This window comes from Terrapene carolina, unplaced genomic scaffold (genome assembly GCF_002925995.2).
Source record: "Terrapene carolina triunguis isolate 2854851 unplaced genomic scaffold, T_m_triunguis-2.0 Scaffold406, whole genome shotgun sequence".
In the NCBI taxonomy this organism is placed as follows: domain Eukaryota; kingdom Metazoa; phylum Chordata; order Testudines; family Emydidae; genus Terrapene; species Terrapene triunguis.
Genome location: NW_020664757.1, coordinates 115,731 through 142,721, shown reverse-complemented (window position 1 = coordinate 142,721; position 26,991 = coordinate 115,731). Strand labels below are relative to the sequence as shown.

Sequence of the window (26,991 nt, the reverse complement as noted above, 5' to 3'; positions counted from 1 at the left end):
GCCTGATCCTTACATTGGAGCTATACCTATCTCATAGAACTGGAAGGGACCCTGAAAGGTCATTGAGTCCAGCCCCCTGCCTTCACTAGCAGGACCAAGTACTGATTTTGCCCCAGATCCCTAAGTGGCCCCCCTCAAGGACTGAACTCACAACCCTGGGTTTAGCAGGCCAATGCTCAAACCACTGAGCTATCCCTCCCCCCTTAAACACTGAATAACTGATTATTGCAAGGCTATATTATTATTTCTAATGCAGTAGCACTTAAGCTCCCCTGTGAGGAATCAGGCCCCTTTGTAATAGTCACGGTATAAACAAATGACATAAAGACAGTCCCTGCCCCAGCCTGCTCACAATCTAGAAATTGGACATGAAACAGGTGATGTCTTGCATTATCCTTTAATTTTGGAACTATTCGTACTACACTGTATTGTTCAGTAATACACAAGAACCAGCAAACATTTACTCACAAGCAAGAGTTATTTGCCCTAGTTTCTTTTAGCGTAATGAACAACCACCAGGTTGCAGCTCCGAGGTGACTGTAGTTTGCAAAGTTGCCTTCTATAAATGTCAGGTCACTTGATAAGGTCATTTCTGAAATTCAGATTTCAATTTCTGGGTCTGTATAGGTGGGTTACCTCTTGCCCCCTTTGTTCTCTCTGCCATCACCTCTGCTTGGCACCCTTTATGCCAGTCACATCAGAAAATCCAAGGGCCGGATGAGCATGGAGACTGTAACCATCTCATCCTTAGAGATGCTCCATCCATGCCAGGGTTGAGGCTCATGGGCAGAGCAGCATAGGAAATGGTTGCATTGCTGCATCCTGTGTTGCACTTTGTTCAGTGTGTAAAGAATTTACTGTAAAAATCCCAGTGGTTTCATTCTGGTACCTTTCCTTAGCACCATGTTTGTGTAACATACTGAAGTTCCCCGAGATCTGCACCTACCTTCATAGCCGAGAAGGGAGAATTGAGTGCAGCGCCTGCGACTCTCAGTCAGTCTTCCTCCACCTCCTCCTCCTCATCATGATAATTGTCCCATACGCCATAGATGCGGGCTCTGGAGGTGGATGTAAACTTATTACCATCCAAGCACAGGTATTTCAGAGACAGGGTGTTTTCAATGAGTTGGATGAGCTCCTGCTCACAGTTGTTAGTGATGCCACTGTCTTCAAGGCTACGCAATAGGGAGAAAGAGGAAAGACTCAGAATCAGAGAGCTTGAAAACCTAATTGCTGCCTGAAATCACTGAAACTATCATGAAAATGAAGAATTACGGAGTGCATTACGGTTTTGTAAACAACCCACCCGGGACTCTTTACGGCATAAACAAAATGAAAAGGAAAAAGAATGGAGCCTGGACGTACATTAGCTTCTCAAGATGGCTCTCCTTATCTTTCAGGGCAGAGCACAAGGCTTTCACTCCACCATCTCCGAGGTTATTAAAGCTCAGGTCAAGCCAAATCAGGGTGTTCTTCTGGGAAAACAGAGAGGTGATGGCAGGGACACAGTCTTCTGTGAGGTCAGCACTTGATAAGCTGAAATAACCAGGAAAGAAAAGTTGGATTGATGTGTGTCTTCTGCTCAGATCTCAGAGGACTGGGTACAGAAAGGCTCCACTCAGCCCTGCCTCCTCAACCCTGTCCCGCCCGTGCCCTATCCCCAGAACCCTTCTGCCAGTGTGAGGGAGGCAGCCTTGGCCAGCAAAAGAGTTCCTGTGCACACAGCGAATTCTCTGCTGGCCATCTTCCGACCCTTCGTTTCTTAGACTGTGGCCCCAATCCTGCCAACACTCAGAGAAGACACTACCTAAGCCCACAGGAGGGATTCTCCTGTTGCTGTAGTTAATCCACCTCCCCGATAGGCAGTAGCGAGGTTGATGGAAAAATTCTTCAATTGACCTAACGCTGTCTACACTGGGGGTTAGGTCGGCTTAACTATATTGCTCAGGGGGTGTGGATTTTTCACACCGCTGAGAGACGTAGTTAAGCCGACAATTTTCTAGTGTAGACCAAGCCACAGGCACATGCTTACTTTGCCTACCAAGAGCAGTCCAATTTAAATGGATTGTAAAGTTAAGCACATGAATAAATATTTGCAGGACCAGGGCCTATGTTAGTAACTATGCTTTGAAACCAGTGGATACCACCCTAAGTGCTAGTTACAGTGCTCAGTTTTCCATATCAACGGTTACACCAGAGCATCTGTCTCTGACTGTTACCTCAGTTTTTCTAGACAGCAACCTTTACTCTTCAGGCACGCTGCAAGTATTTTAACTCCTTCATCCCCCACGGGGTTGCTCTGCAGGTCCAAGGAGACTGCCGTGTTGCAGAGGAATAGCGAGCAGATATTAGCCATGCTCTCCTGGGTTATGCTGCAAGAGTGAAGGCTTTAAAAAGAAAGATACAAGGAGAAAAGATTAAACAAGCCCTGGACTGAAAGACAGCTATAGACAGAGATAGTCCAGACTTCAAACTGGAGAGGGATGACTGCTGTAGCAGATATTTTGAACTTACATGGACACATATTTTTTAGAGCCCCTACCAACCCCTGGATCTCTCATTATGAGCAACTCAGAGTAATTCCCACTGGCGAGTATTTACTGTGTAAGACCTTCATGAAAGTCAAACTAGGGGCTAGATCCTCAGCTGGTGTAAACTTCAGCCCTCAGAAGCATCTAGTATGGGTCACTGTCAGAGACAGGATACTGAACCAAATGGTGACAGGTTTCAGAGCGGTAGCCGTGTTCGTGGTACCTTAGAGACTAACAAATTTATTTGGGCGTAAGCTTTCGTGGGAGTTGCCTTACCTTCCACCTTAACTGAATTGGCTAGTTAGCACTGACCCTCCACTTGGTAAGGCAACTCCCATCTTTTCATGTGCTAGAATATATATTCTGCTTACTGTATTTTTCATTCCATGCATCTAATGAAGTGGGTTATAGCCCACGAAAGCTTATGCCCAAATAAATTTGTTAGTCTTTAAGGTGCCACAAGGACTCTTGTTGTTTGAACCAAATGGAGAACAGGTCTGGTCCTGGCAATTCTGGCAGATTCCTATGTTCCTATCCTGGATACCAGGAAGACGCCTTAGAAGATTCTGTTCACCTCAGTGACTGAAGCTGATAATCAGTACTGTTCAGATTTTCGCATATTGTTTTCATCAGCTCATCATTGATGGAATTTTCATCCAGGCACAGGGCTAGCGGAGTGAACGTGGAGGTGACCCACTTGATGAGCTCAAGAAAATACTCTTCAGGGAGACAGGAGAGGACAGCACTAATGGAAAAAGCAGATTTTAACAATAAAAATATAACAATAAATAAAAACATCAACTCTTTTCCCACCGGTAGCACTTCCCACCTGAGGATCTCTAAGCACTCTGCCAAAGTCCGTACTAGCTGGGGAAACGGAGGCACAAAGCAGTTAAGGCCAAAATATTCAAAATTGGCCATTTGTTTTGGATGCCCAACTTGGAACACTTAGAGCCGGATTTTCAGAGCAGCCAAGCACCCGCAGCTCTCATTCACATCAACTGGAGTTATAGGCACCCGGCTCCTCTGAAAATCAGGCCCAGAGGGGGTCTCAATCTGAGCATCCAAAAACTGAGCATCTAAAAATTATAGGACAATTCTGAAAATCTGGGCATAAGTGAAAGCCCATAGTCACACAGATAGTACAGCGGAGTCAGGAAGAGAACCCATAGAGGAAGAGCCGACATGATACATGATCCTCCTTCAAGGTTCTGTATAAAGCGGCCCTCCATTGTCAAGATATGCATTGTCTCCTTTCCCTCCACTTCACCAAACTGCCTTTGTCCACCCACCTCAATCAATCACCTCTATGCCATTCAGTTCTCCTGAACTCATACTAGGCCCCTGCCCTCTCCATTTTCAAGCCCCTCTTAAAACACACCAGCCATGCTGCTTTTAGCAAATCTTATTGATTTGTATAGAAAATCCATTTTGTTGCCCCCCTTCCCTGACCTCTGTCTACTTGTTTGTCTGCCCTTAGTCAGTGAGCGCCTTGGGACAGGGGCGCTCCCTTTTGTAGGTCTAGAAAGCACCTAGCTCAAGAGCTGGGAGAATAATGGATTTTCTGGTTCACTGGCATTTCCGAAAAAAAAATAGTTTAAATAGAGTCAAAAATAAAATTTTTAGCAAATTGAAAAGCTGGAAAAAATTATTTCAGGTTGAACAATTATTTTGGGTTTCATTCAACCCAAAATGAAACATTTTGTCTCGTTTTTGAGCATTTCACATATTTTAAAAAATTATATTAAAAGGAAATTTGAATTGAAAAGTTGTTTTACACCAAAACATTTAAACATTTTGTTTAGAAAATATTGAAACAAAATATGTCAAAATGAATTGATGAAATGTCTGTGTCTCCCCAAATCTGTATTTTCTGCCAAAAAAAAGTTTCGTACAAACAGTTTCTCCCAGCTCTACCTAGCACATCATGGGCACTGCTGCAAACAAATAATAATAATAATCTGACCAAGGGAAATAACTAAAGAAACATTTTTTCTTTCTTCTCTGCCATTATTTCAGAGATGGGACTGAACTGCAAAATTTGGATCGAGATGTTCCCAAAGTTTGTGGGATTGTAGATCCTGGATTTAGGTTTACTTAATATAGCGATGGGCACAAATCATGAAGTTTGGAACCAGGTCTGAAATTCCCTGAAGTTCATGCATGGGTTTTGATTCGAGTCCTTCTGTAGTTTATTTTTTTCCTTACAACAGTATATCATTTATTCTCATTTGGATCTGGTGTCTGTCCCTTTGTGGGTAAATATATTCAGGGACTTCTATCTTATTACACTGAACTACTGAAAATATTTCAAGAAAGAGCCATGAAAAAGGGGAAGGGAATATTTACATGCAGTCCTTTTTCTTTTCCTTTTTCTCTCCCGTTTTCCTTATTAAACATGGCCAGGGAAAACACTTTTTCTGTGCCTCATTCTTTCCTTTTCTCTTTTCATTCTTCTTTTTCTTTTGGAGTCTGGATAAAAGAAAGTGAAAAAGATTACATCCTAACTATAGAAAAGAGGTGCTAAAAGAATTACTGCATGGCTTTTCCATTTCTTCTTCCACAGCCATTTCCATATCAATTAACCGCTCTGAGATAATCTGGTGAAAGGGGCAGTAGAAAAGCCATTATTTTAATCAACTACTATTCATAACAATAACCTTACATTGACTTAAGTTACAAATCTAAAGAAGCTCAGTGTCTGAAAATCCTAGGGTATGATGCCTCTGTGTACGCAGCCCCAAAATCGCACTGCCCTTTTCTATCATATCACACTGCAAACTCATGTCTAAATTGCTCTCCTTTCCCTCTCAAGTCTCTTTTAGCATTACCATTTCCTGCCCATTGAATATCTCTGTTTCAGATTATTTCCCCCAGATGTATTCATTTGCATGTTTTCAAATAGAATCTCACTTGGTTATGTTTTGCCCATGTTTCTAATCTTTCTAGATCTATATTTACATATTCTTGACCAAAAACCAACCAACCCACCCAATATTGCTCGGATGAAGTTAAAGTTGAAAGTACATATAAATTGCTGGGTAGGTGTGTCAATGCCCGAAGTGCTTTAGGAACCTAATCTGCACCGCCGGTATCTGGGAAGACACACCAGTGGTAATGCTGTGCCCCTGGGTGGGTCATCATAAGCAAGGATCAAACCAACAACCTCGGGATCTTACAAATATGAGCTCTGTCGCCTGAGCTAAAAGGTCTGTCTCTGTTAGCCCAAGATGTAGCAGGCTCATCAACCTGGATGCGTGGGTCAGTCACCACTAAAAGGGGACAAAGCACTACAGCATGTCTACATACTGCCTTAGGAGACATGCTAATGCTACAGAAGGTCCACTGGAAGAGAGTAGGTTCATGAAGAATTTACTTTACACGGTTTGGTGGTTGTATTGGGGTACTGTCTGGCAAAGCTCATCAGCACTCTGTTGAACTAAAGTTAATTATTTAGAGCCTTTGAGGAACCTAAAGAAGATCACTGCAGACCAATCATGCTGGTCAGGCATTTTTATTTTCATGTTAAACAACCTTTCAGATGTGACGATAAGTTCAGAAATCTGGTTCTATGCACCACATCTCAACTAGATGACTCCAAAAAACGTAACTGTCTCCCATCTGATGTTCTCAAGCTAGAGGCATACATACCACAATGCTACTTTTGGCAGCAAAACTCCCATTTGGCGACAAAATAAAACCACCTTGATGGCATAGAGCTTTTTGCGGCAAAGTTAGGGTGACAAAGCATCAGTATAGACACTGCATTTGTTAAGTCACTGTAACTGACCTCCAGGAGGTATCCCACAATACCCGCCGTGACCACTCTGCTCACTGTTTTGAATGCCACTGCCTGTATCCAGCTACACAGGCATGCACCCCTCCCCTTTCAAAACCCTGGGGAAGTGTTGACATTCCTCAGCACGGAGAGTTCACGTAGCTACTGTCCAGCTGAGTACGCTGGCTCCCGGCAGCAAACACACTCATGCCTGGACTACAGGTAGGGTGACCAGATGTCCCGATTTTATAGGAACAGTTCCGATATTTGGGGCTTTTTCTTCTATAGGCACCTATTACCCCCCACCCCCGTCCCGATTTTTCACACTTGCTGTCTGGTCACCCTAACTACAGGGCAGGGGTAGATCATCTTGCTCTGTGGGAAGAGGAAGCTGTGGGAGACCTTGGAGGGAATCACAGAGTCATTAATGTGGAATCCTGCTCTCCCCAGCACTAGGAACACTGCAACAAGGAAGGCAGGGCAGGCTATTGCTGCGGGGAGTGAGGGGAATACTGCGGTGGAGAGCCGGGGAGGGAGGCGGAGACTGATGGGGGGGGGGGTGCAAACCCTTCCCAAAGCACCCTGCGGCCAGACGCACAGTGGGATAGCTACCCACAGTGCGCTGCTTTCTGTGTCTATGCAAGAGCTACTAGTGTGGATGCGTTCCACCAACACAAGGAGCATAGTGTGGACATGCAACAGCGGTTTAATTAAAGCAGTGGCTTTATGTCGGCATAACTTGCGTCAAAAAAACCGCATAGTGTAGACAAGGTCTGAGTAAATGGATACAAATGGAGTTTGATAGACTGTCTTATCTCTCTGTCCCTCATCCCGTTCTTTATGTCTATTTATTCTGCAGCATTTTCCTGTGCTAGTTCCTTTTTCCCTTTCTTTGGGAATTAAATGAGCTCTAGAGTCTCCGAGTGCTGAGACCTGGAAATAAGTGGGGGGTTGCCATGACAACAATTAGCCACAAAAAGCAGGAATTAATTGCCCCGATTTGATCCTGAAAAAAATATGCGAGGCTTGGTGAGGAAAGTGGAGTCTGGGCCAGGGCAGGGGTATGTTGTATTCTGAAACAGGGGTGCCTTATGTATGCTGGTCAGGCTGAAGTCTGTCAAATGGGACTGCTACCTTATGAACTAAAACCAGGATAATCCGACCAGGAAGTTGAGAGCAGGATACTGGAACTTTTAGGCAGTCCATTTACATGCTGAATGCTACAGGCACTCTGAATCTGGATGCCGGGACCGTTCACCCTCATGTGCTGAGACCAAACCGGAGAAGATTGAAATTTCACAGCCAGGGGTTTCAGTGTGCAATCTCTCCATTTCTTTTAGGCTTTGGCTATGCCTGGGAAGGATGAAAATAAATGTGAACCCTCTATAAAGAAAGCCTCTGTGACATTGTTTTATTAAAGCTAGATCCACTTCTTGAGGTCCCAGTGACACCCCCATACTACATATTATTTCAACAAGAGACAAAGGAAGAAGAATAAATTAAAATGTACCTGTTGCCACTCTTCTCCTCATCCTTTGCCTCATATCCAAAGTGTATTTCATCCTCCTCATACATTCGGAATAAGAGGAATTTGCTTGGGCTACGGCGAGTAGCAAGATGTTGGCAGATGTCCTGGAAAGCCTGGAGTCTGGGGTTCTCAATGTTGAAGCTTGGCAGAAAATAAAATTGAATCAAACCATCCGTAAACACCTTCCTGACCCTCACAAGATAACCCGCCTCTGTGCTGAAGTATGAAATTGAAATAAATGGATGCTTATCATCAGGAAGAACCTGGCTCAGTTTCTCTGAGAGGAAGGATATGGCAGGTCCCCTGGGAACGGTGAGTCTGTCTGATAACTTGATATGACAAATGTCCATTTACCCCACTGATTCCAGTCTGCAGTCCGAGTCCAGAAGACTGTTCTTCAGGCTATTTACAAATTTCTTGCTTCCCTGAATCCCGTTCACATCAAGGGTGACAATGCCAGGATGAGCTGGAATAACGTGGTCACAAATCGCAATGGCAGTGTCTTCAGGAAGGCTATCTAAAGTTATTCTGTAAGCAGAATGATATCACCTTACTTAGAGGTTTTGACAGAATAGGAAAATAAAATGAGAAATGTCAGGGCAAAACCAGTGTGGTCTCCACTTGGCTAATACAAAATTGAACGGTTTTACTGCTCAGAGGTGATCAGCAAAGGAATAGGAAGTGGGGGAGGGGGGCAACTGGGCTAGTGGTCTTTTAAAAAATATAATTTTATATATGAAAGAGACCCACATGGTGTTTTGAAATGAAAGATGTTTTTTTCTGATAGGACATCAAAATTTAGATCTTGACTACCCAATTCTTCCTCTAAGATTCTATGGTCAACTGGAGAACTGTTAGCCTTACGCCATTAAAGACACCATGCAAGTGAAAACTCATTGAGAGAGGAAGTGACTTTTTTAAAAATTCAGGTTAATAAAAGTACAGACTTTTAACTAACAGCTATTTAACTCAAACGCAGAGACACATGCGCAAGCAAACTTCTCTTTGTTAATACCCCAGGCCCACCAAGCAAGGGCTGAAAGGAATCACTATCCATATCTCTGAGACCTCCAATGGGTCATCCACCAAAACCTGAGAAGAACTAGATTTGATATTTGGATATTTCCAAAATAAATGCAAGCATAAGAAAAAATGCATTTTTTGGAAAAATGCACTTTTTTGGAAAAAACAGTGGGCAAAAAAGGGCACAAGTCCAATTTTTCTTTTCCTTTTCAAGAAGGTCACCTCTAACACAATCATCTGCATTCACTACAAAGACAAATAAAACAAAATGATGACTTAGAATACCACTTCTTTTAGACACAACAAATCCTGCATCTTGGCAGGCAGCTAGACTAGATGACCCTTGAGGTCCCTTCTAACCCTACAGTTCTATGATTCTTTACGTTGCTCCACTATTCAAAACAGCTCTGTGATCTTGATGAGACCAACACTTGCTAGGCATGAAATTCACCGCGGTGCAGAGGAACAAGGAGGTGCACAGGATTCGTGCTGGCTCCCTGCATGGGGTGGGAATTTCACTGACTGAGTGAACATGCAGCAAGCTATGACACAGCAGCTCTACCCCACCAGGGCACCTTGCATTTGAGGAAGGCCATTAGAAACACTGAGCTTTATCAAGTTGTGATGCATTGGCACTTACATATATGGAGCTTTCCATCATGAATGCACTTCACAGGCATTAATCTTCACAACAGATCCATCTCATGTTACAAATGAATCAAAATGGAGACAGCGAGGTTAAGCAACTTGCCCAGGGCCCCTCGCAGTGATTCAGCAGCAGCACTGGGATTAGAACTCAGGAGTTCGCTGGGTGAAATTCTCCCCTGTGCAGAGGGCCAGCATAAGGCCTATATCTCAAGTAAATCCTATTTAAACCCACCAAAATAAGGCTTAAGTGGAATTACATGGTGCACTAATCTAGGGCTGTCCCTTTGCATACAGATGTGATTTTATTATAGAAATGTCGGACGGGAAGGGACCTCAATAGGTCATCTAGTTCAGTCTCCTGCACTGAGGTAGGACTAAGTCTTATCTAGACCATCCATGACAAGTGTTTGTCGAACCTGTTCTTAAAAACCTCCAATGACGGAAATTCCACATCCTTCCTAGGCAATTTACTCCAGAGCTCAACTACCCGTACAGTTAGCAAGTTTCTCTTAATGTTTAACCTAAATCTCCCTTGCTGCAATTTAAGCCCATTACTTCTTGTCCTGTCCTTAGTGGTTAAGGAGAACAATTTATCACCCTCCTCTTTATACCACCTTTACATACTTGAAGGCTGTTATCATGTCCCCCCTCAGTCCTCTCTTCTTCAGACTAAACAAACCCATTTTTTTTTCAATCTTTCCTCATAGGCCATATTTTCTAGACCCTGAATCATTTTTGTTGCTCTCCTCTGGACTTTCTCCAATTTGTCCACATCTTTCCCAAAATATGGTGCCCAGAACTGGACACAATACTACAATTGAGGCTTTATCAATGCTGAGTAGAGTGGAAGAATTATTTCTTGTGACTTGCTTACAACAGTCCTGCAAATGCATCCCAGAATTATGTTAACTTTTTTTGCAGCAGTATTACATTGTTAACCCATATTTAGCTTGTGATCCACTATAACCCCCAGATCCTTTTTTGCTGTCTTCCTTCCTAGGCAATCATTTCCCCTATATTTGTGCAACTGATTATTCCTGCCTAAGTGGAGTACTTTGCATTTGTCCTTATTGAATTTCATCCTATTTATTTCAGACCATTACTCCAGTTTATCAAGATCAGTTTGAATTCTAACTGATTAGAGCTTCTCCCGTTGGCGTCGTTAACCCACCTCCTCAAGAGGCGGTAGCTATGTCAACAGGAGAAGCTATCCCGTTGATATAGTGCTGTCTACATGGGGGGGGGGGGTTAGGTTCGTTTAACTGCGTTACTCAGGAGTGTAGATTTTTCACACTCTGAGCCAGGACCGGCTCCAGGGTTTTGGCCGCCCCAAGCAGCCAAACAAACAAACAAACAAACAAAAAAAGCCGCAATCCCGGAGGTCCTTCGCTCTGAGCAGGAGTGAGGGACCGTCCGCCGAATTGCCGAAGAACAGCTGGACGTGCCGCCCCTCTCGGAAGTGGCCGCCCCAAGCACCTGCTTGGTAAGCTGGTGCCTGGAGCCGGCCCTGCTCTGAGCAATGTAATTATACTGATATAGGCCTGGAGTATAGACCTGGCCTAACTTGTATAAGTAATTCTTAACTTGTTCATTCCTATTTTAGCCTCAGATTCTACCCCATTTACACTGATGTTCCTTAGGTTAATCATCCAATCACTGCTAACCTTTTTGTTGAAAACTGAAACAAAACAAAAAAGGCATTTAACACTTTGGCCATTGCTATATTTGCTGTTATTATCTTTCCTTCCTCATTGAGTAAGGAACCTATCCTGTCCTTGGTCTTCCTCTGGCTTCTCATGTAGTTACCCTAGTTTAATCTTGTTTTTTGCCTTGGCCTTTCTAATTTTGTCCCTATATACTTGTGTTTTAATTTTATATTCACCAAGTTTCCACTTTTTGTATAAAACTCGTTTGAGTTCTAGGTTGTTGAAGATCTGGTTAAGCCAGAGCAGCCTCTTATCTTATTTCCTATCTTTTCTATGCACTGGGATAGTTTGCTCTTGTGTCCTTAATAATGTTTCTTCAAAAAACTGCCAACTCTCCTGTACCTTTTTCCCCTGAGACTTGCTTTCCATGGGATCTCACCTACCAATTCTCTGAGTTTTCTAAAGTGTGCCTTCTTAAAGTCCATTGTCTTTATTCTGCTGTTTGCCCTCCTACCATTCCTTAGAAGCATGAATTTAATTTCATGATCACTTTTATCCCATATGAGTGTGAAAGGGACAACATATGGAAAGGCTAGGTCCTACTATCCACTGGAAAGTACACTATTGCTGGCCTCTCTTGCCATCAGATATCAAAGGAGCACAACTATCCTGCTCTGGCTGCGTTTTATAGAAATAGCATATGATTCTACAGTCACTCTCCAAAGCCATAGGAGCCATACTGCAGTGTTTGCCACTAATGTTCTCTCTCTAGATTGTCTCTTGGAGTGAGCGAGACAAATAGTTGTATTTACTTGCAAGGGTCCCTTTCACAGCTCGCTTCCACTGTAAAATACATTTCATCTTCTGCTTCGTGCTCCACATGCAGTCTGGTCATTCTAAGCTTTCGTAAAAGGTGAGCACACACCTTGAGTACCGTAGACAATGAGATTCCAGAGGCATTAAAACTATAGGGAGAAAAACAGATTTAGCAGTGTTAATATCTGTATAGCAGGCTACAGGAGTAGATGCTCTGCTAATCAGGAAGACCTTTCAGCACGGAGACGGATGTTATCACAGGAAAGATTGCAATGGACTCCCATGGAGTTTTGGTCTAGAATACAATATGTAGTAGTCTTATATCAGATACAGAAAATATCAGAGTGAAGGAGCACTGCACAGTATTTAGTTTATTAACTAACAATTGGATCTGGGCTGAGCAGAGACACTGAGGAGCTGATGATATCCCATGATGGGACCAGAAGAGGCAGGTGTCCTGGCCGGGGTAAGGGAATGGGAGGGGAAGGACGTGGAACTTGGGGGTTACAGAAAAGGAGCAGGAGGCTAGGCATTGGAGATGCAGTGCTATTTGGGAAGAGAGAAGGGTAAGGCTGGGAAGGAAAGGACGAGGATTTGGTTGGGCTGGGATGAAGGATGAGCACTGGAGACAAGTGAAGAGAAGAAGAGGGCAGATACCTGAATATGTTTGGATAAGGGTCTTAATATGAAGCTCTCTGAAGAGTGACTAAAAATGACACTGAGGATTTCCATGCTTACTGTCTCTCAATGAATATGTCTACTCTGCAGCTGGGAGTGTGTCTCTCAGCCCAGGTAGACAGACACATGCTAGCTTTTCTTGAGCTAGCATGCCAAAAATAGAAATGTGGACATTGGAACATAGGCGGTGGCATGGACTAGTACCCCAAGTATGGACCCAGAGGGGCGGCGGGCTTGGATACTTTGCTAATATTAGTGCAGGAGCACGAGCGGAGCTGGCATGTTGTCTGGATGTTTCCAACTCCAAAGTGGACATACCCAAGGAGTCCAAATGCGGGGAGGCGCTGTTTAACTGCAAACCCTGAAAACTCAACTTATGCTGTGAGGTTCCTTGCTGGCTCATATATAACCGCAAGTAACAAGGATTTTTCAGGCCAAATTTTGCCCTGGGTTTCACCTTATTAACATTATTGGGCCCGATTCTAACCTCACTTATAGCAGTGTAACTCCACTGGCTTCTGTGAAGTTACTCCTTGTTCACACTGAGACAAGTGAGATCAGAATATTGTGAACTCTGCTAAAGTTTGGTCACATTGATGGTACTTACTGGATCTGTTTGCATTTCCCTAGCAACGGAACCAGTTTGATCATGTCTCTCTCTTTCAGACTGGCCAATTTCAGCTGACTGAATTCCTTGGCATGCTGCAGACTGTACAGGATCACCTGTTGGTCATCCGGCCCTAGACTGTTCTCCAGGAAGACCACTTCCTTGATCTCCTCCAAAGCACTTATGACAAACTCCTCATCCTGAATCTCAAACAAACAATGCAACAGCTCCAGGAGGAGATGGCTCTCCTCGCCCTGTTCCTGGCAAATAAGAAGCGCCTTCTTAGTCCATTTCAGCAGCTCATCCTTTGAGATGCCCATGTCGGTTTCATAGTACCTTTTCAAAGGCTTTAGTGACTTGTTGTTGTTCAATCCAAACAGAAAGCGAACAGTTAAGATCAAATGGCTTTTATTCTCCACAAAGGCTTCTTTCAAGAGCTCAGAAGCTTTCTCCTTGTTCCAGAAGGTGAACAAGGCGGCAAACAGCTCCTGCACAGTCAAATGCACAAAGCTATAGATAGTTTCCACAAAAATGTCTGCCTGCAGCAATTCCGTGAGGAAAGTTGATGGACCCTTTGACACCTCCAAGTTACACTTTCTCAGCATACTCTCATCAAACAGCACTTTCTGGTCCTTCACACCGCCATAGGCCAATGATCCAAGGTTGTGAAAAAGATCTTGTGTGGATGTCTGTGCGCGACCATGGGACTGCAATAAAGTGGCCACAAAATAGGTAAATATTTCGGTGGTTGTGCTCACCTTCTGATTGAGCTCTTCGCTATACCTCAATTGAAGGCTCAGGGTTGTACAGACGATCCAGCAGATGAGGGGGACGAAACACATGGTGAACACTACATCATTTTCTTGGATATAACTGTAGGCAAAGGCTGCTCTCTCTTCGTCTTTGAAGAACTTCTTGAAAAACTCCTTTCTGTCTTCCTCCAAGAAGCCCACAATCTCTGCCCAGAGGTCGGCTTTCATATGGGTCTCCAGCATCCCTACGGCTAAGGGTCTCGTTGTGACAAGAAGGCATGCTTCTGAAACGCTCTGGCTGCTGAGGAGACTTTCCACCACAGCTGCTGCCGTTGAGTGAGGCGTGTCCAAATCACAGGATAAACTTTTACTTCTATCATAATCCTCAGGAAACCTGAGTTCATCAAAGCCGTCGATGATGAACAAGACTTTTTCTGGGCAAGACAAAATTTCCCCGATCTCTGGCTTTGGATGTCCCCAGTTTTGTAAAATTAATTGAGGTAGGCTCAGTTTTTCTGTTCTTTGATTTAGCTCCCTGCAGCTCCAATGAAAAACATAATCAAATCTGCCCTGGTAAAGCCTCCCAGATGACCAATCGTACATAATTTTGCCAACTGTAGCGGTCTTTCCAATCCCTGCTATTCCTTGTAAGATCACTTTTCTGGTTATTGTGCCATCTGATAATGTGTCAAAAAGATGTTCCACATTAACATGGGAGTCCGCAAAGCTGCTCGGCTTCCTCATGATATCCATGTGTCTTTTTCCTCTAGACAGTAGCTCATGTTCTTTATCTTCTGCTTGATGGTGTTTTTTTATTATGAAGAGCTTTGTGTAGCGGTCTTCCAAAGACACCCATTCTCCTGGCCTGGAATTATAATCCTTCACTCTTCTAAATTTTTCCTTCACAGAGGCCACATAGTTCGCTCTGTGGTCTGGAAAAGAGAAGAGAATAGTTTACCAGAATTCTAGTCCATTTAAGAACATATCCTTAAATATATCAATATGACAGAAACAGTCATTTTTAGAGGACATTTTACAGTAAAGATGGCCTGAGCTGCAAAGCTCAGATGTGGATCCAATTTCCTTACAGTTCAGAGATCTTCCTAAAATCCATTTCAGATAGACAAACTGTACTGTGCAAATACCTGGCACATCTGGGTCCAGTGGAACTCTCTTAGAGCAAAGCCATATTGTTTCCACTGAACCACTTCAGTCTAAGAGGAAGTTTCAGTATAAGCAGACTTGGGAGCTGAACATTTTAATGCATTCTGACCTTCCATTTTACTTTACTGGAAATGGAGTTGCACAGAATTCAAGCACATTCATGCACGTGCCATTGTATTTCATATCACTTTGCTAGTCCTCAGTGTTAAAAGAAAAATAGGCTTTTAAAAAGATTGATACCCATGTAGTTTTTCAACAGTAAGAACTAGTGCACAAACTGCTGGGGCAGTGACTTACCGATGTCAGGGGGCTTTACAGAAACAGGTCTGGTTTTCCATACTGAAAGAAAAGACACACTCAATCATGTCTTGATTCCCGGACTTGCTATCTACAGAGTATATATGTCATATCTATGATAACTCTATAATGATACAGACATATGGGCCCAGAGCCGGAGCAGTGTCTAAAAAATTCACAGTGCAATCCAGCAAGGAGTTTGAAGATGGCCTTAAGGGCCAGTATGACAATTAGGGATTGTTAGGGTACAAGGAAGCCCCAGCCACTCCTTTCATTAGCAGCCAGGAGCAGAGGTAGCCTAGGAGCCACTATTGCCTTCTGGCTAGGTTCTGATATTTCCCTCGTCATCACAGCACCAGAACACCTTCCAGTAGTGCATTGAGATGACTAACATCTCCCATGTGTGGTTCGTTCTCTCTCTCAGCCTCTCTCCAGGGGGGAAGTTGGATGTGCGGTGGAGCGTTTGGTTTTGGGGATTTGTTTTTTAAACATAGACATTGCTATGTGTTTATATTGGAGAAGGCAAGGCTCTGTGCCGCTGAAGGATCACCCTACACCAGGACAATCTCCTGTGGCTTTAGGGCCACCTTGCACCAGGACTGCAATGCCAAGGGGCTGCACTAAAAACACAGAATCCAGCTCCTACCTTTCATCTCTATCTATACTTACAGACAGGGGTTAGATATCATCCTAATCACCACCCACCTTCAGCTGACTTTCTTCTCAACCTTTCAGCCAGATCCTTAGCATTGATTTGATCCAGCACATTTATCACCACCTCCACAGCATACGCCTGTTGGTAGTATCTAATCAGCAGATCAACCATGTCCGTTACATCAGCTTTCTCCAGATGTCCCTTGGGAATGTTTGCATAGCCCTTCCTCAGTTCAGTGTCACTAAGTTTCAATTTAAACTTCTTTCTCTGTCCCTCTACCAGGTCCTCCAAGATCGTCAGCAGGATGTCTTGGCACGTTTCTGTCATTGCACCCAATGAAGGTCAGTTGCCTTAAAGAAAATAAAAAAAATAAAACCCACGACAGTGTTGATCTAGCAAGCTGATGAAGGCTACAGCTCATCCTGATGGGTCACATTAGAAATAAACTGGCACCAGCACAGATGAACTGAATATTTGAGGCCAGATCCTCAGCTGGCCTAAATCTCTGTAGCTCTATGGACTTTAGTGTAGCTATGCCCATTTACACCAGTCAGGGACTGTCCCTTCCATGTGATGAGATGTATTCAATCATGTGTAATGAAGGGCTATAAAAAGCTTTTTTTTTTTTTTTTTTTTTTTTTTTTTTTTACCAGGGGTGAAGTGGCCCAGGATGCATGGCCTGTTTGGGAAATGGCCTCTCTCTCTCTCTCTCTCTGCCTTGGTGGACATGACTGAAAAAGTATTCCCCTCATTTAAAATGAAAAGTTGTGTCCAGCCAGCGAGAAATGAAGGCCATTTGAGTAAAAAGGCCAGTGGAGGAGTTCTGCTAGAGGGCAAGTTGATTGACAGCCTGGGTGTGAATGGGGGGTGGGATCTGTACTAGAGAGGAGTGGTGCCCACTGTGGCATTTGTTGACGGCACAGCATCCTGACCCATGACCCAGCATGGCTGCCCCCTCACTGGATCCCCCCATAGTCTTTCAGTTCATCTCATGACTGAGCTGTAGCACCGACCAATGGCGGCTGCCTTGCATGTCACTCAACAAAAAGTGCAAAAATCTAGTTTGCTTCTGTCATTATTTAGAGCCCAACTCTGCAATGCCAGCAAAGTCCATGGGAGTTCCAGGCAAGGAAAGGCAGCAGGACCAGACCCTTATTATCTGCATGTGTGACATCTTACCCTATAGATGGTTAATTTTTAGATTCAAACATACAGTGAAAAGGGTATTACGGGTCACCTAAGGAACCAGCAGATCAGTCACCAGGAAGATAGGTCTTTAAAGGTAGAACTAAATAGAACTGGAAATCTTGGGATTACTTTAAAGGGACTGCTCAATACACAGAGTTGCTTCTTGTAGAAGGGGCCCTTAGTGCCAGTTTCTCTGTATTAAAAATTGGGGACTAGTGGGTCTGGCAGTCTCTCTGCTGTTCTATTTAGGGCACATCTACACAGCCAAAAAAAACCCAGCAGCAGCAAATCTCAAAGCCTGGGTCAACTGACTCAAGCACGCTGCAGAGCTGAAAATAGCAGTGTAGACGTTTGGGCTCAGAAACCTGGCAAGAGTCTCAGAGCCCAGGCTCCAACCCAAGCCCAAACGTCTACATTGCTACTTTTAGCCCCGCAAGCCCCGTTAGCTGTCCTGGGCTCTGCCACTCACTGCTATGATTTTTATTTTATTTATTTATGTGTTGCTGCATAGACATACCTTTAATTGCAGCCTTAGGCCTGGCCTGATTTACCGTGGTAAATTGAACTAACTTATGCAACTTCAGTTATGTGAATAACGTAACTGAAGTCGATGTAGTTAGATCCACTTACCGTGGTGGCTACACTGCGCTGTGTCAGCGGGGGAGCATCTCCCGTCAACGTCCCTTATGCTTCTCGGGGAGGTGGAGTACACAAATTGATGGGAGAGTTCTCCACAATCGATTTAGCGAGTCTTCTCCAAATACACTAAATCGACACTTGCTGCATCAATTGCAGCAGTGTCAATCTACCTGTAAGTGTAGACATGCCCTTAGAATGCACCACAAAGTCCAGTATACACAATCATCCAGATAGTGCCATAACACATGGGAGATCTGAATGGTTCTGGAGGCTCAGTGGTATGTCACATACCCTGGGGCACAACAAAATGCCCCGGAGCATTAGAAAGGGAGCAAAAGCATGATGTGGAATCTCCACCCTTGGAGATTTTTAAGGCTCGGCTTGACAAAGCCCAGGCTGGGATGATTTAGTTGGGGATTGGTCTGCTTTGAGCAGGGGGGGTAGACTAGATGACCTGAAGTCTCTTCCAACTCTAATCTTCTATGATTTTATGATCCAGCCATACCTGCTAGGCCCCAGCCTGCAAAGGGAGTCAAGCCTGCAGGGGACTGTTTCAAAGGGAGAACTGATTTACTGCACCAGGTTCAGCTGGTTCTCATACTATCCAAATCAATTGGCTTATACCTCCTTTTGGGGATGGCAGTGTGATCTAATGGTTAGAGGATGGGTCTGGGAGTCAGGAGACCTGATTTTTAGTTGAGGTTCTGCTACTGGTTTACATAGGAGCCTGGGCCAGTCAGCTAAACTCTCTGTACCTCCATCTGTAAAATGGGGATAATAATCCTTACCTACTTTTGTAAAGTGCTATGAGATCTTTGGTTGAGAAGCTCTGTGTATAAGTGCTAAGTATGTTTACTAAGGGTACGATTCTGTCATGAAGGTCACGGATTCTGGGACCTCCGGGACTTCTTCTGGGGCAGGGCCGGAGCAGCTGTCAGCCCGAGGACCGCCGGAGCAGTGTTCTCCAGGGCTGGAGCAGCGGCCGGGATTGGGTCAGCCCCCGTAGCGCTGGACCAGCGGCTGTCAGTCCCTGCCACAAGAGCAGCGGCGGGGCTGAAGCAGCTGGCCAATGATCAGCCCCAGGGCTAGCAGAGCAGCAACCCTTGGACCGCCGGAGCAGCTGGCTGGCCCCAGGCCCCTGGAGCAGTGGCTGGAGTTAAGTCAGCCTCCCTTGGGCTGGAGTAGCAGTGGGGCAAGGGAGATTTAGGTTAGCTATTAGGAAGAACTTTCTAACAATAACGATAGTAAGTTCTGGAATACGCTTCCAAGGGAAGTTGTGGAATCGTCTTCCTTGGAGATTTTTAAGAACAGGTTGGACAAACACCTGTGAGGGATGGTATAAGGTTTACTTGGTCCTGCCTCAGCACAGGGGGGCTGGACTTGAGGGCCTCTTGAGGTCCCTTCCAGCCCTTAATTTGTATGACTCTATGGTCAGAGTGAGCAGAGAAGCCTGGTTTTCCTTTGGGTTGTAGGCTCCAAAAATACATCACGAGTGCTTTGGGTTCAGGGTTTATTTTACCTGAACCACCAGTCCTACGGCCTCAGATCAGGTTCTGATTTTGTCCTGTTTCTATAAGAAAGAAAAGAGGCTGTGCTGAAGTCTTATAATCCATGGGGAACCTTGGTCACTCCTTTAAAAATCTGATTGGGGCTGGAGGGGGGAAAAAATTACAGCTGAGATAATACAGCAAGATTCACACACAACTCACTGGAGAGAACCAGTGTGTGCATCCAAGAAACAGCCACTTACCATACAGGTCACGAGATGCGTGTTTTCAGCACTGGAAAGAACTCCAAATGAAAATGAAATTTGCCAGCTCAGCAACCGCAGAGTTTTATTTCCTCAAAATAACAAAGCTGAAGATACATTCTCCTCTCATGCTGCTGGTAATCTGGAATAATTCCACTGAGGTCAGTGGGCTACTACGTTAATGTAAAACCAGGGGAGGGGGGGGGGAGAAAAGAGTCAGGCCCAAAGTGTTTCAGACACTAACTTCCCAGCAGCTGACTCAGTGCTGGGAAAGGTCAAAAGTCAGTTTATCATATTTCCAAGGCAAAACAACAAATCCTTAATTCTACAGAGTTGTTAAAAGATGGATAAACATGACCCTTTCCTAGATTTCGTATGGTTAGCAGAATTAATGCAAGTAGCAGTAAGAATAATTATGTTCATTTATACTGAAAAGGGATCTTAATACAGAGTAAATGAAAGCATAAAAACGTTAAAGAAATCACTTGGTTTTCCATCCATCCGCCCCCTCTGATGTGTCCCTCAGCAGCCAAGCTGTATCTCTGTACTCGTATTCTAGAAAAGTATGCAGAGCACGCACTATTATAGGGCCTAGCAGCTAGAGCACAGCTATGCACTGGCCTCCAAAGCAGACCCGAAGAAGGGGATGTGAGGGTGGAGAAGGATATATTGGCCAAAACCCACCTGAGGTAGTTTAACAGACCACGGACACTACAGCAAAGGCCCTGCCTATGGGTTGAAGGTGATACCCGCATCACCCTGCGAGGAGCGGCACCAGGAGCCGGCAAACAGGGCTGCTAACAGGGGAGTTTAAGTGGGAGTTTAAAGGGGGAGGAGGAAGGGGAGGTAGGAGGGCGCAGCGGTCGGTGTGCTTTGTTGTCCCAGGAGCTGCAGGCAGAGACCACAGCAGCCAGGAGCCAAGCAGCGGGGGACACTATGCAGATGATTGTATGCAGCAGCTGTGGTATGTACATGGTCCTCGCTGGGGAGCCTGAACAAAGGTATGTGTGCATGAAATGCCGCCTAATAGACCTGCTAAAGGAAAAGATTAGAGGGCTCCAGATGCAGGTAGATACTATGGTAGAGTTTAGAAGGGGATTCAAGCAGCTAATGGAGCAGAAGCTGGGTGTGGCAGAAGGGGAATGCTCAGGGGTGCAGGTGGAAGCACAGGCTATGGTCTGTGAGGGGGGAAGGTCAGGGGCAGAGCAAGATCAGTGGAAGCATGTGACTGTGAGGAGCAGGCCAAGGAAAAGGAGGGCTAGTGAGGGGGGAATAGAGCTCAGGAACAGGTTTGAGTGTTTGGATAACGAGGAAGAGAGGCAGCAGGTGGTAACTGATGGTGGGAGGCAGAGGAAGAAGAGAAGAGCGGCTAGTCCGATAGAGAGAGGGCAGGAGTTGATGGAGACAGCACCAATACCGGGCCCCAGTAGGATAGAGGATGGCACTAGGGGGACTTTAAGGGAAAATAGAGAGACACAAGAGGTACGACTACAGGGAACAGGGGATAGATTTGTACAGAGTACTGTCACCAGGCAAAGGCAGGTTTATGTGATTGGTGACTCCTTGCTGAGGAGGTTGGACAGGCCTGTGACCAGAGCGGACCCTGAAAACAGAAGGGTATGCTGTCTGCCGGGCGCTAAGATAAGGGATGTGGACCTGCGGTTGAAAAGGATCCTAAAAGGAGCAGGTAAGAACCCTTTGATCATCCTTCACGTAGGAACGAACGACACAGCTAGGTTCTCGCTAGAGAGAATTAAGGGAGATTATGCCAGGCTGGGGAAGACTCTTAAGGAAGTGGAGGCTCAGATTATCTTTAGTGGGATTCTGCCTGTTCCTAGAGAAGGACAGCAAAGGGCTGACAGAATTGTGAGGATAAATAGCTGGCTAAGGGAGTGGTGCTATAAGGAGGGCTTTGGGATGTATGGCCACTGGGAGGCTTTCGGGGACAGACAGCTGTTCTCGCGGGATGGACTTCACCTGAGTAGGGAAGGAAATAGACTTCTGGGAGGGAGGCTGGCTCATCTCATCAAAAGGGCTTTAAACTAGGAACTTGGGGGAGACGGTTGGGAGATGTTCAGTTAATCTCCACGCCAGATTCCAACACTGAAAAGGAGTGTGAGGAGATAAGCACAGACATAGGTAGGGGTAGGGAATTGGACATAAGAAAGAGGGTGCGGATGGACAGCATGGGGTCCGTTCCAAATTGCATAACTAATGGGAGAAAGGATAGACAGCATACGGTAAGATGTTTATACACCAATGCGAGAAGCCTAGGTAACAAAATGGAGGAATTGGAGCTCCTGGTCCAAGAAATGAAACCTGATATCGTAGGAATAACCGAAACGTGGTGGAACGGTAGTCATGACTGGAGTACAGGTATGGAAGGGTATGTGCTGTTTAGGAATGACCAGAAAAAAGGTAAAGGTGGGGGAGTGGCGTTATATGTCAATAATGAGCTAAAATATAAAGAAATAATTAGTGATGGAATGGATAAGACGGAGTCTGTATGGGCAATAATTACACTGCATAAAAGAACTACTAGAGCCTCCCCCGAGATAGTGCTTGGGGTGTGCTATAGACCGCCGGGATCTAGCCTGGAGGCGGACAGAGAACTACTTAATGTTTTTAGGGAAGTAAAAACTGATAAGAACTGTGTCATCATGGGGGACTTTAACTTCCCAGATATAGATTGGGTAACAAATGCTAGTAACAATAATAGGGCTCAGATGTTCTTAGACGTGCTAGCAGATGAATTCCTTCATCAAGTAGTAACTGAACCGACGAGGGGGGATGCCATTTTAGATTTAGTGCTAGTGAGTACCTCGTTGAAGAAATGGTTGTAGGGGACAACCTTGGCTCGAGTGACCATGAGCTAATTCGGTTTAAACTAAATGGAAGGATTAACAGAAATGATACTGTAACTAAGGTTTACAATTTCAAAAAAGGCCAACTTTAATAAATTAAGGCAACTACTTAGGGAAGTGGATTGGGCTAACATACTTAGGGATCTAAAGGCAGATGACGCCTGGGATTATTTCAAGCAGAAGTTGCATCAGATGTCTGAGACCTGTATCCCGAGAAAGGGAAAACGATTAGTGGGCAGGAGAGTTAGACCTAGCTGGATGAGCGGGAGTCTCAAAGGGGCGATTAAGAAAAAACAGAAAGCGTACAGAGAATGGAAGAAGGGAGGGATCAGCAAGGAAACCTACCTTAGTGAGTTTAGAGCATGTAGGGATGCGGTGAGAAAGGCCAAAGGCCGTGTAGAGTTGGACCTTGCTAGGGGAATTAAATCCAATAGTAAGAGGTTTTATAGCCATATAAATAGGAAGAAAACAAAGAAAGAGGAAGTGGGACCGCTGAAGAATGTGGATGGAGTGGAAATTAAGGATAATCTAGGCATGGCACAATATCTAAATGAATATTTTGCTTCGGTCTTTAATAAGGCTAATGAAGGGTTTAGGAATAGAGGGAGTAGGACAGAGGGGAATAGAGGAGGGGGGATAGACATTACAGTATCAGAGGTGGAAGCCAAACTTGACCAGCTAAACGGGACTAAATCGGGCGGACCGGATGATCTTCATCCTAGAATATTGAAGGAACTGGCACGAGAAATTGCGAGCCCCTTGGCGACAATTTTTAATGAATCTGTAAACTCGGGGGTGGTACCATTGGACTGGAGAATAGCTAATGTGGTTCCTATTTTCAAGAAGGGGAAAAAAAGTGACCCGGGTAACTACAGGCCTGTTAGTTTAACTTCTGTAGTATGTAAGATCTTGGAAAAAATTTTGAAGGAGAAATTAGTTAAGGACCTAGAGGTGAATGGCAATTGGGACAAATTACAACATGGGTTTACGAAAGGCAGGTCGTGCCAAACCAACCTGATCTCCTTCTTTGAGAAAGTAACAGACCTTCTAGATAAAGGAAATGCGGTGGATCTAATATACCTCGATTTTAGTAAAGCGTTTGATACAGTTCCGCATGAGGAATTATTGGTTAAATTGGATAAGATGGGGATCGATAGGAAAATCCAGAGGTGGATAAGGAACTGGTTAAAGGGGAGACTGCAGCGGGTAGTACTGAAAGGGGAACTGTCAGATTGGAGGGAGGTCACCAGTGGGGTTCCTCAAGGTTCAGTTCTGGGTCCGATTTTATTTAATCTATTCATTACTGACCTCGGAACCAAATGTAGGAGTGGCTGATAAAGTTTGCGGATGACACAAAGTTGGGAGGCATTGCCAACTCGGAGAAGGATCGGGATATTCTGCAGGGAGACTTGGATGACCTTGTAAATTGGAGTAATAGTAATAGGATGAGATTTAATAGTGAGAAGTGTAAGGTGATGCATTTAGGGATGACTAATAAGAATTTCAGTTATAAGCTAGGGACGCATAGGTTAGAAGTGACTGAGGAGGAGAAGGACCTCGGAGTCCTGGTTGATCGCAGGATGACTATGAGTCGGCAATGCGACGTGGCTGTGAAAAAAGCTAATGCGATCTTGGGATGCATAAGGCGAGGTATTTCTAGTAAGGACAGGGCGGTGCTGCTTCCGTTATACAAGGCGCTGGTGAGACCTCACTTGGAGTACTGTGTGCAGTTCTGGTCTCCTATGTTTAAAAGGGATGAACTGAAACTGGAACGGGTACAGAGAAGGGCAACTAGGATGATCCGAGGAATGGAAAACCTTTCCTATGAAAGGAGACTCGAGGAGCTTGGTTTGTTTAGCCTAACCAAAAGAAGGCTGAGGGGGGATATGATTGCTCTCTTTAAATATATCAAAGGGATAAATACCAGGGAGGGAGAGGAATTATTTCAGTTCAGTGCTAATGTGGACACGAGAACGAATGGATATAAACTGGCCGTGGGGAAATTTAGGCTTGAAATTAGACGAAGGTTTCTAACCGTCAGAGGGGTGAAATTTTGGAACAGCCTTCCGAGGGAAACGGTGGGGGCGAAAGACCTCTCTGGCTTCAAGATTAGGCTAGATAAGTTTATGGAGGGAATGGTTTGATGAGATTACGTGATTCTAATCAATTAGGCAATAACGGCAATCGCTGGTAAAATGAGGGTCTGGCTAGAGAATCTTGCCTGTATGCTCGGGGTTCTGCTGATCGCCATATTTGGGGTCGGGAAGGAATTTTCCTCCAGGGTAGATTGGCAGTGGCCCTGGAGGTTTTTCGCCTTCCTCCGCAGCATAGGGCAGGGGTCGCAAGCTGGAAGATTCTCTGCGACTTGAAGTCTTTAGATCACGATCTGGAGACTTCAACAGCAGAGTTAAGGGAAAGTGGGGGGGGGTCAGCTTTTGTGGCCTGCATCATGCGGGGGGTCAGACTAGATGACCATATTGGTCCCTTCTGACCTTAAAGTCTATGAGTCTATGAGTCTATGAGCTCCTATGCACAATCCCATTTGTTTGGGCTGTGCACAGGGACCAAGATATGGCCGTGAACCATAACATTCGCCTTCCCTCTGCACCCTCCGTCTGGGGTGGCCCTAAGCTTCTGCTTGGAATACAATCTTCAGACTCTTGAAAGAATTTGAATAGGTCATCCCCAAGCCGATTTCAGCATAATTGCTACAGTCACTGTCACCAGGATAGATTCGTGCTTGCTGTTGTGCTGTACAGCCTCTGAATAGGAAAAGAGCAGCCCTCTTCAGTTTTACCTGCTGCAATATTTGTCATAAGATCAGAAGAACTGTGACATCCAATCTGTATAGCGAAAGCCAAGAAACTGAACAGACTTACTGCATTAGAGACTTAAAATTTTTTACATTATTTAATGCAGAGGCTAGAGATGGTCCCAGAGCAAAACCCCAGATCCAAAACACCCCCATAGCTGAATGTCATGATAGGCCTCTTGTCTCTACCCTGGACTGAACCAAAACCCTGTACTGAACTTTGTAGCACAAACCCCTCTCCAGTTTTTACCTTCTCTTACGCAAGTTTCTGATGCTGTTAAACACAGAAAGCACAGCACATTTTGAAGCACAAACACACTACAGCTTGGGAAAGCCCCATCTTCACTGAAATGCACCAAAGCCAGAAAGAGAGGCCCATGCTAATTTTTTCCCCTACTGTTACTCACACCTTCTTGTCAACTGTTGGAAATGGACCATCCTGATTATCACTACAAAAGTTTTTTTCCGCCTGCTGATAATAGCCCACCTTAATTGATTAGTCTCGTTATAGCTGGTATGGCAACACCCATTTTTTTTCATGTTCTCTGTGTATATATATCTTCCTACTGTGTTTTCCACTGCATGCATCCGATGAAGTGGGTTTTAGCCCACAAAAGCTTATGCCCAAATAAATTTGTTAGTCTCTAAGGTGCCACAAGTACTCCTTATTCTCAAAGCCAGAAACTTAGTTCTGTTTCTACATTCCCTACCTTCTCGATGGAATGAAGATTCTAACCAGAACTGGAAATGATTAAGCTCTGCTTCTCTAAAGCAGAGGTGCGCAAACTACGGCCCGCAGGACCCTCCTGCCTGGCTCCTGGCCCGGGGGGCTACCCCTGGCCCCTCCTTCGCTGTTTCCCCGCCCCTGCAGCCTCAGCGTGCCGCGCCGCCGGCGCAATGCTCTGGGCGGCCGAGCAGCGCAGCTGCAGAGCCTGGCCTGACCCGGTGCTCTGTGCTGCGCTGTGGCATGGCTGGCTCCAGCCGGGCGGCGCGGCTGTAGTGCCACCAGCGCTCCAGGCAGCACGGTAAGGGGACAGGAAGCAGGGGGGACTAGATAGAGGGCAGGGAACAGGGGGGTTGAATGGGGGCAGGGGTCCTGAGGGGGCAGTCAGGAAGGAGGTGGGGTTGGATGGGGCAGAGGGGGGCAATCAGGGGTGGGAGTTCCGGAGGTGGTCAGGGGACAGGGAGCAGGGGTGTGTGGATGGGGCAGGGGTCCCGGGGGGGGGGGGGCCATCGGGGGGGGAGAGGGGGGGGGGGGGGGGAAATAGGGGCATGGGCCGGGCCATGCCTGGTTGTTTGAGGAGGCACAGCCTTCCCCTAACTGGCCCTCCATACAATTTCCGAAACCCGATGCGGCCCTCAGGCAAAAAAGTTTGCCCGCCCCTGCTCTAAAGGATCTTAGGAGTATTTTAAGAAAAAGATGAGATCTCAGACCCCCTGCTTTGCTTGGATCTAATCTCACTTCTGCACAAGCCAGACAGAAAATTTACAAATTTACCTTTAGAACTTTCTTCAGCATGAGAAGTGCAAGTGACTTGTGTGTGAAATCCTCACCGTGCCCAAACAAACAAAGATTTCCCTGTCAGTCTGTCCACATAAGTAAGTTTTTTTTATG

General features: G+C 45.2%; 1 protein-coding gene across 1 annotated transcript; it reads right to left on the bottom strand.

Annotated features, from left to right (window-relative positions):
- Positions 1–381: 381 nt before the first annotated feature.
- On the bottom strand, positions 382–26,991 carry LOC112104307 (NACHT, LRR and PYD domains-containing protein 3-like). Its single transcript, XM_024196539.2, has 13 exons — positions 26,875–26,991; positions 19,701–19,842; positions 16,174–16,473; positions 15,469–15,510; positions 13,256–14,939; positions 11,967–12,119; positions 8,192–8,365; positions 7,820–7,978; positions 4,881–5,003; positions 3,106–3,276; positions 2,220–2,387; positions 1,366–1,536; positions 382–1,175 (listed from the first exon to the last, which is right to left on the bottom strand). Exons 3-13 carry the CDS (start codon positions 16,448–16,450, stop codon positions 995–997), a joined length of 3,303 nt encoding a protein of 1,100 aa, XP_024052307.1. The 5' UTR covers positions 16,451–16,473; positions 19,701–19,842; positions 26,875–26,991; the 3' UTR covers positions 382–994.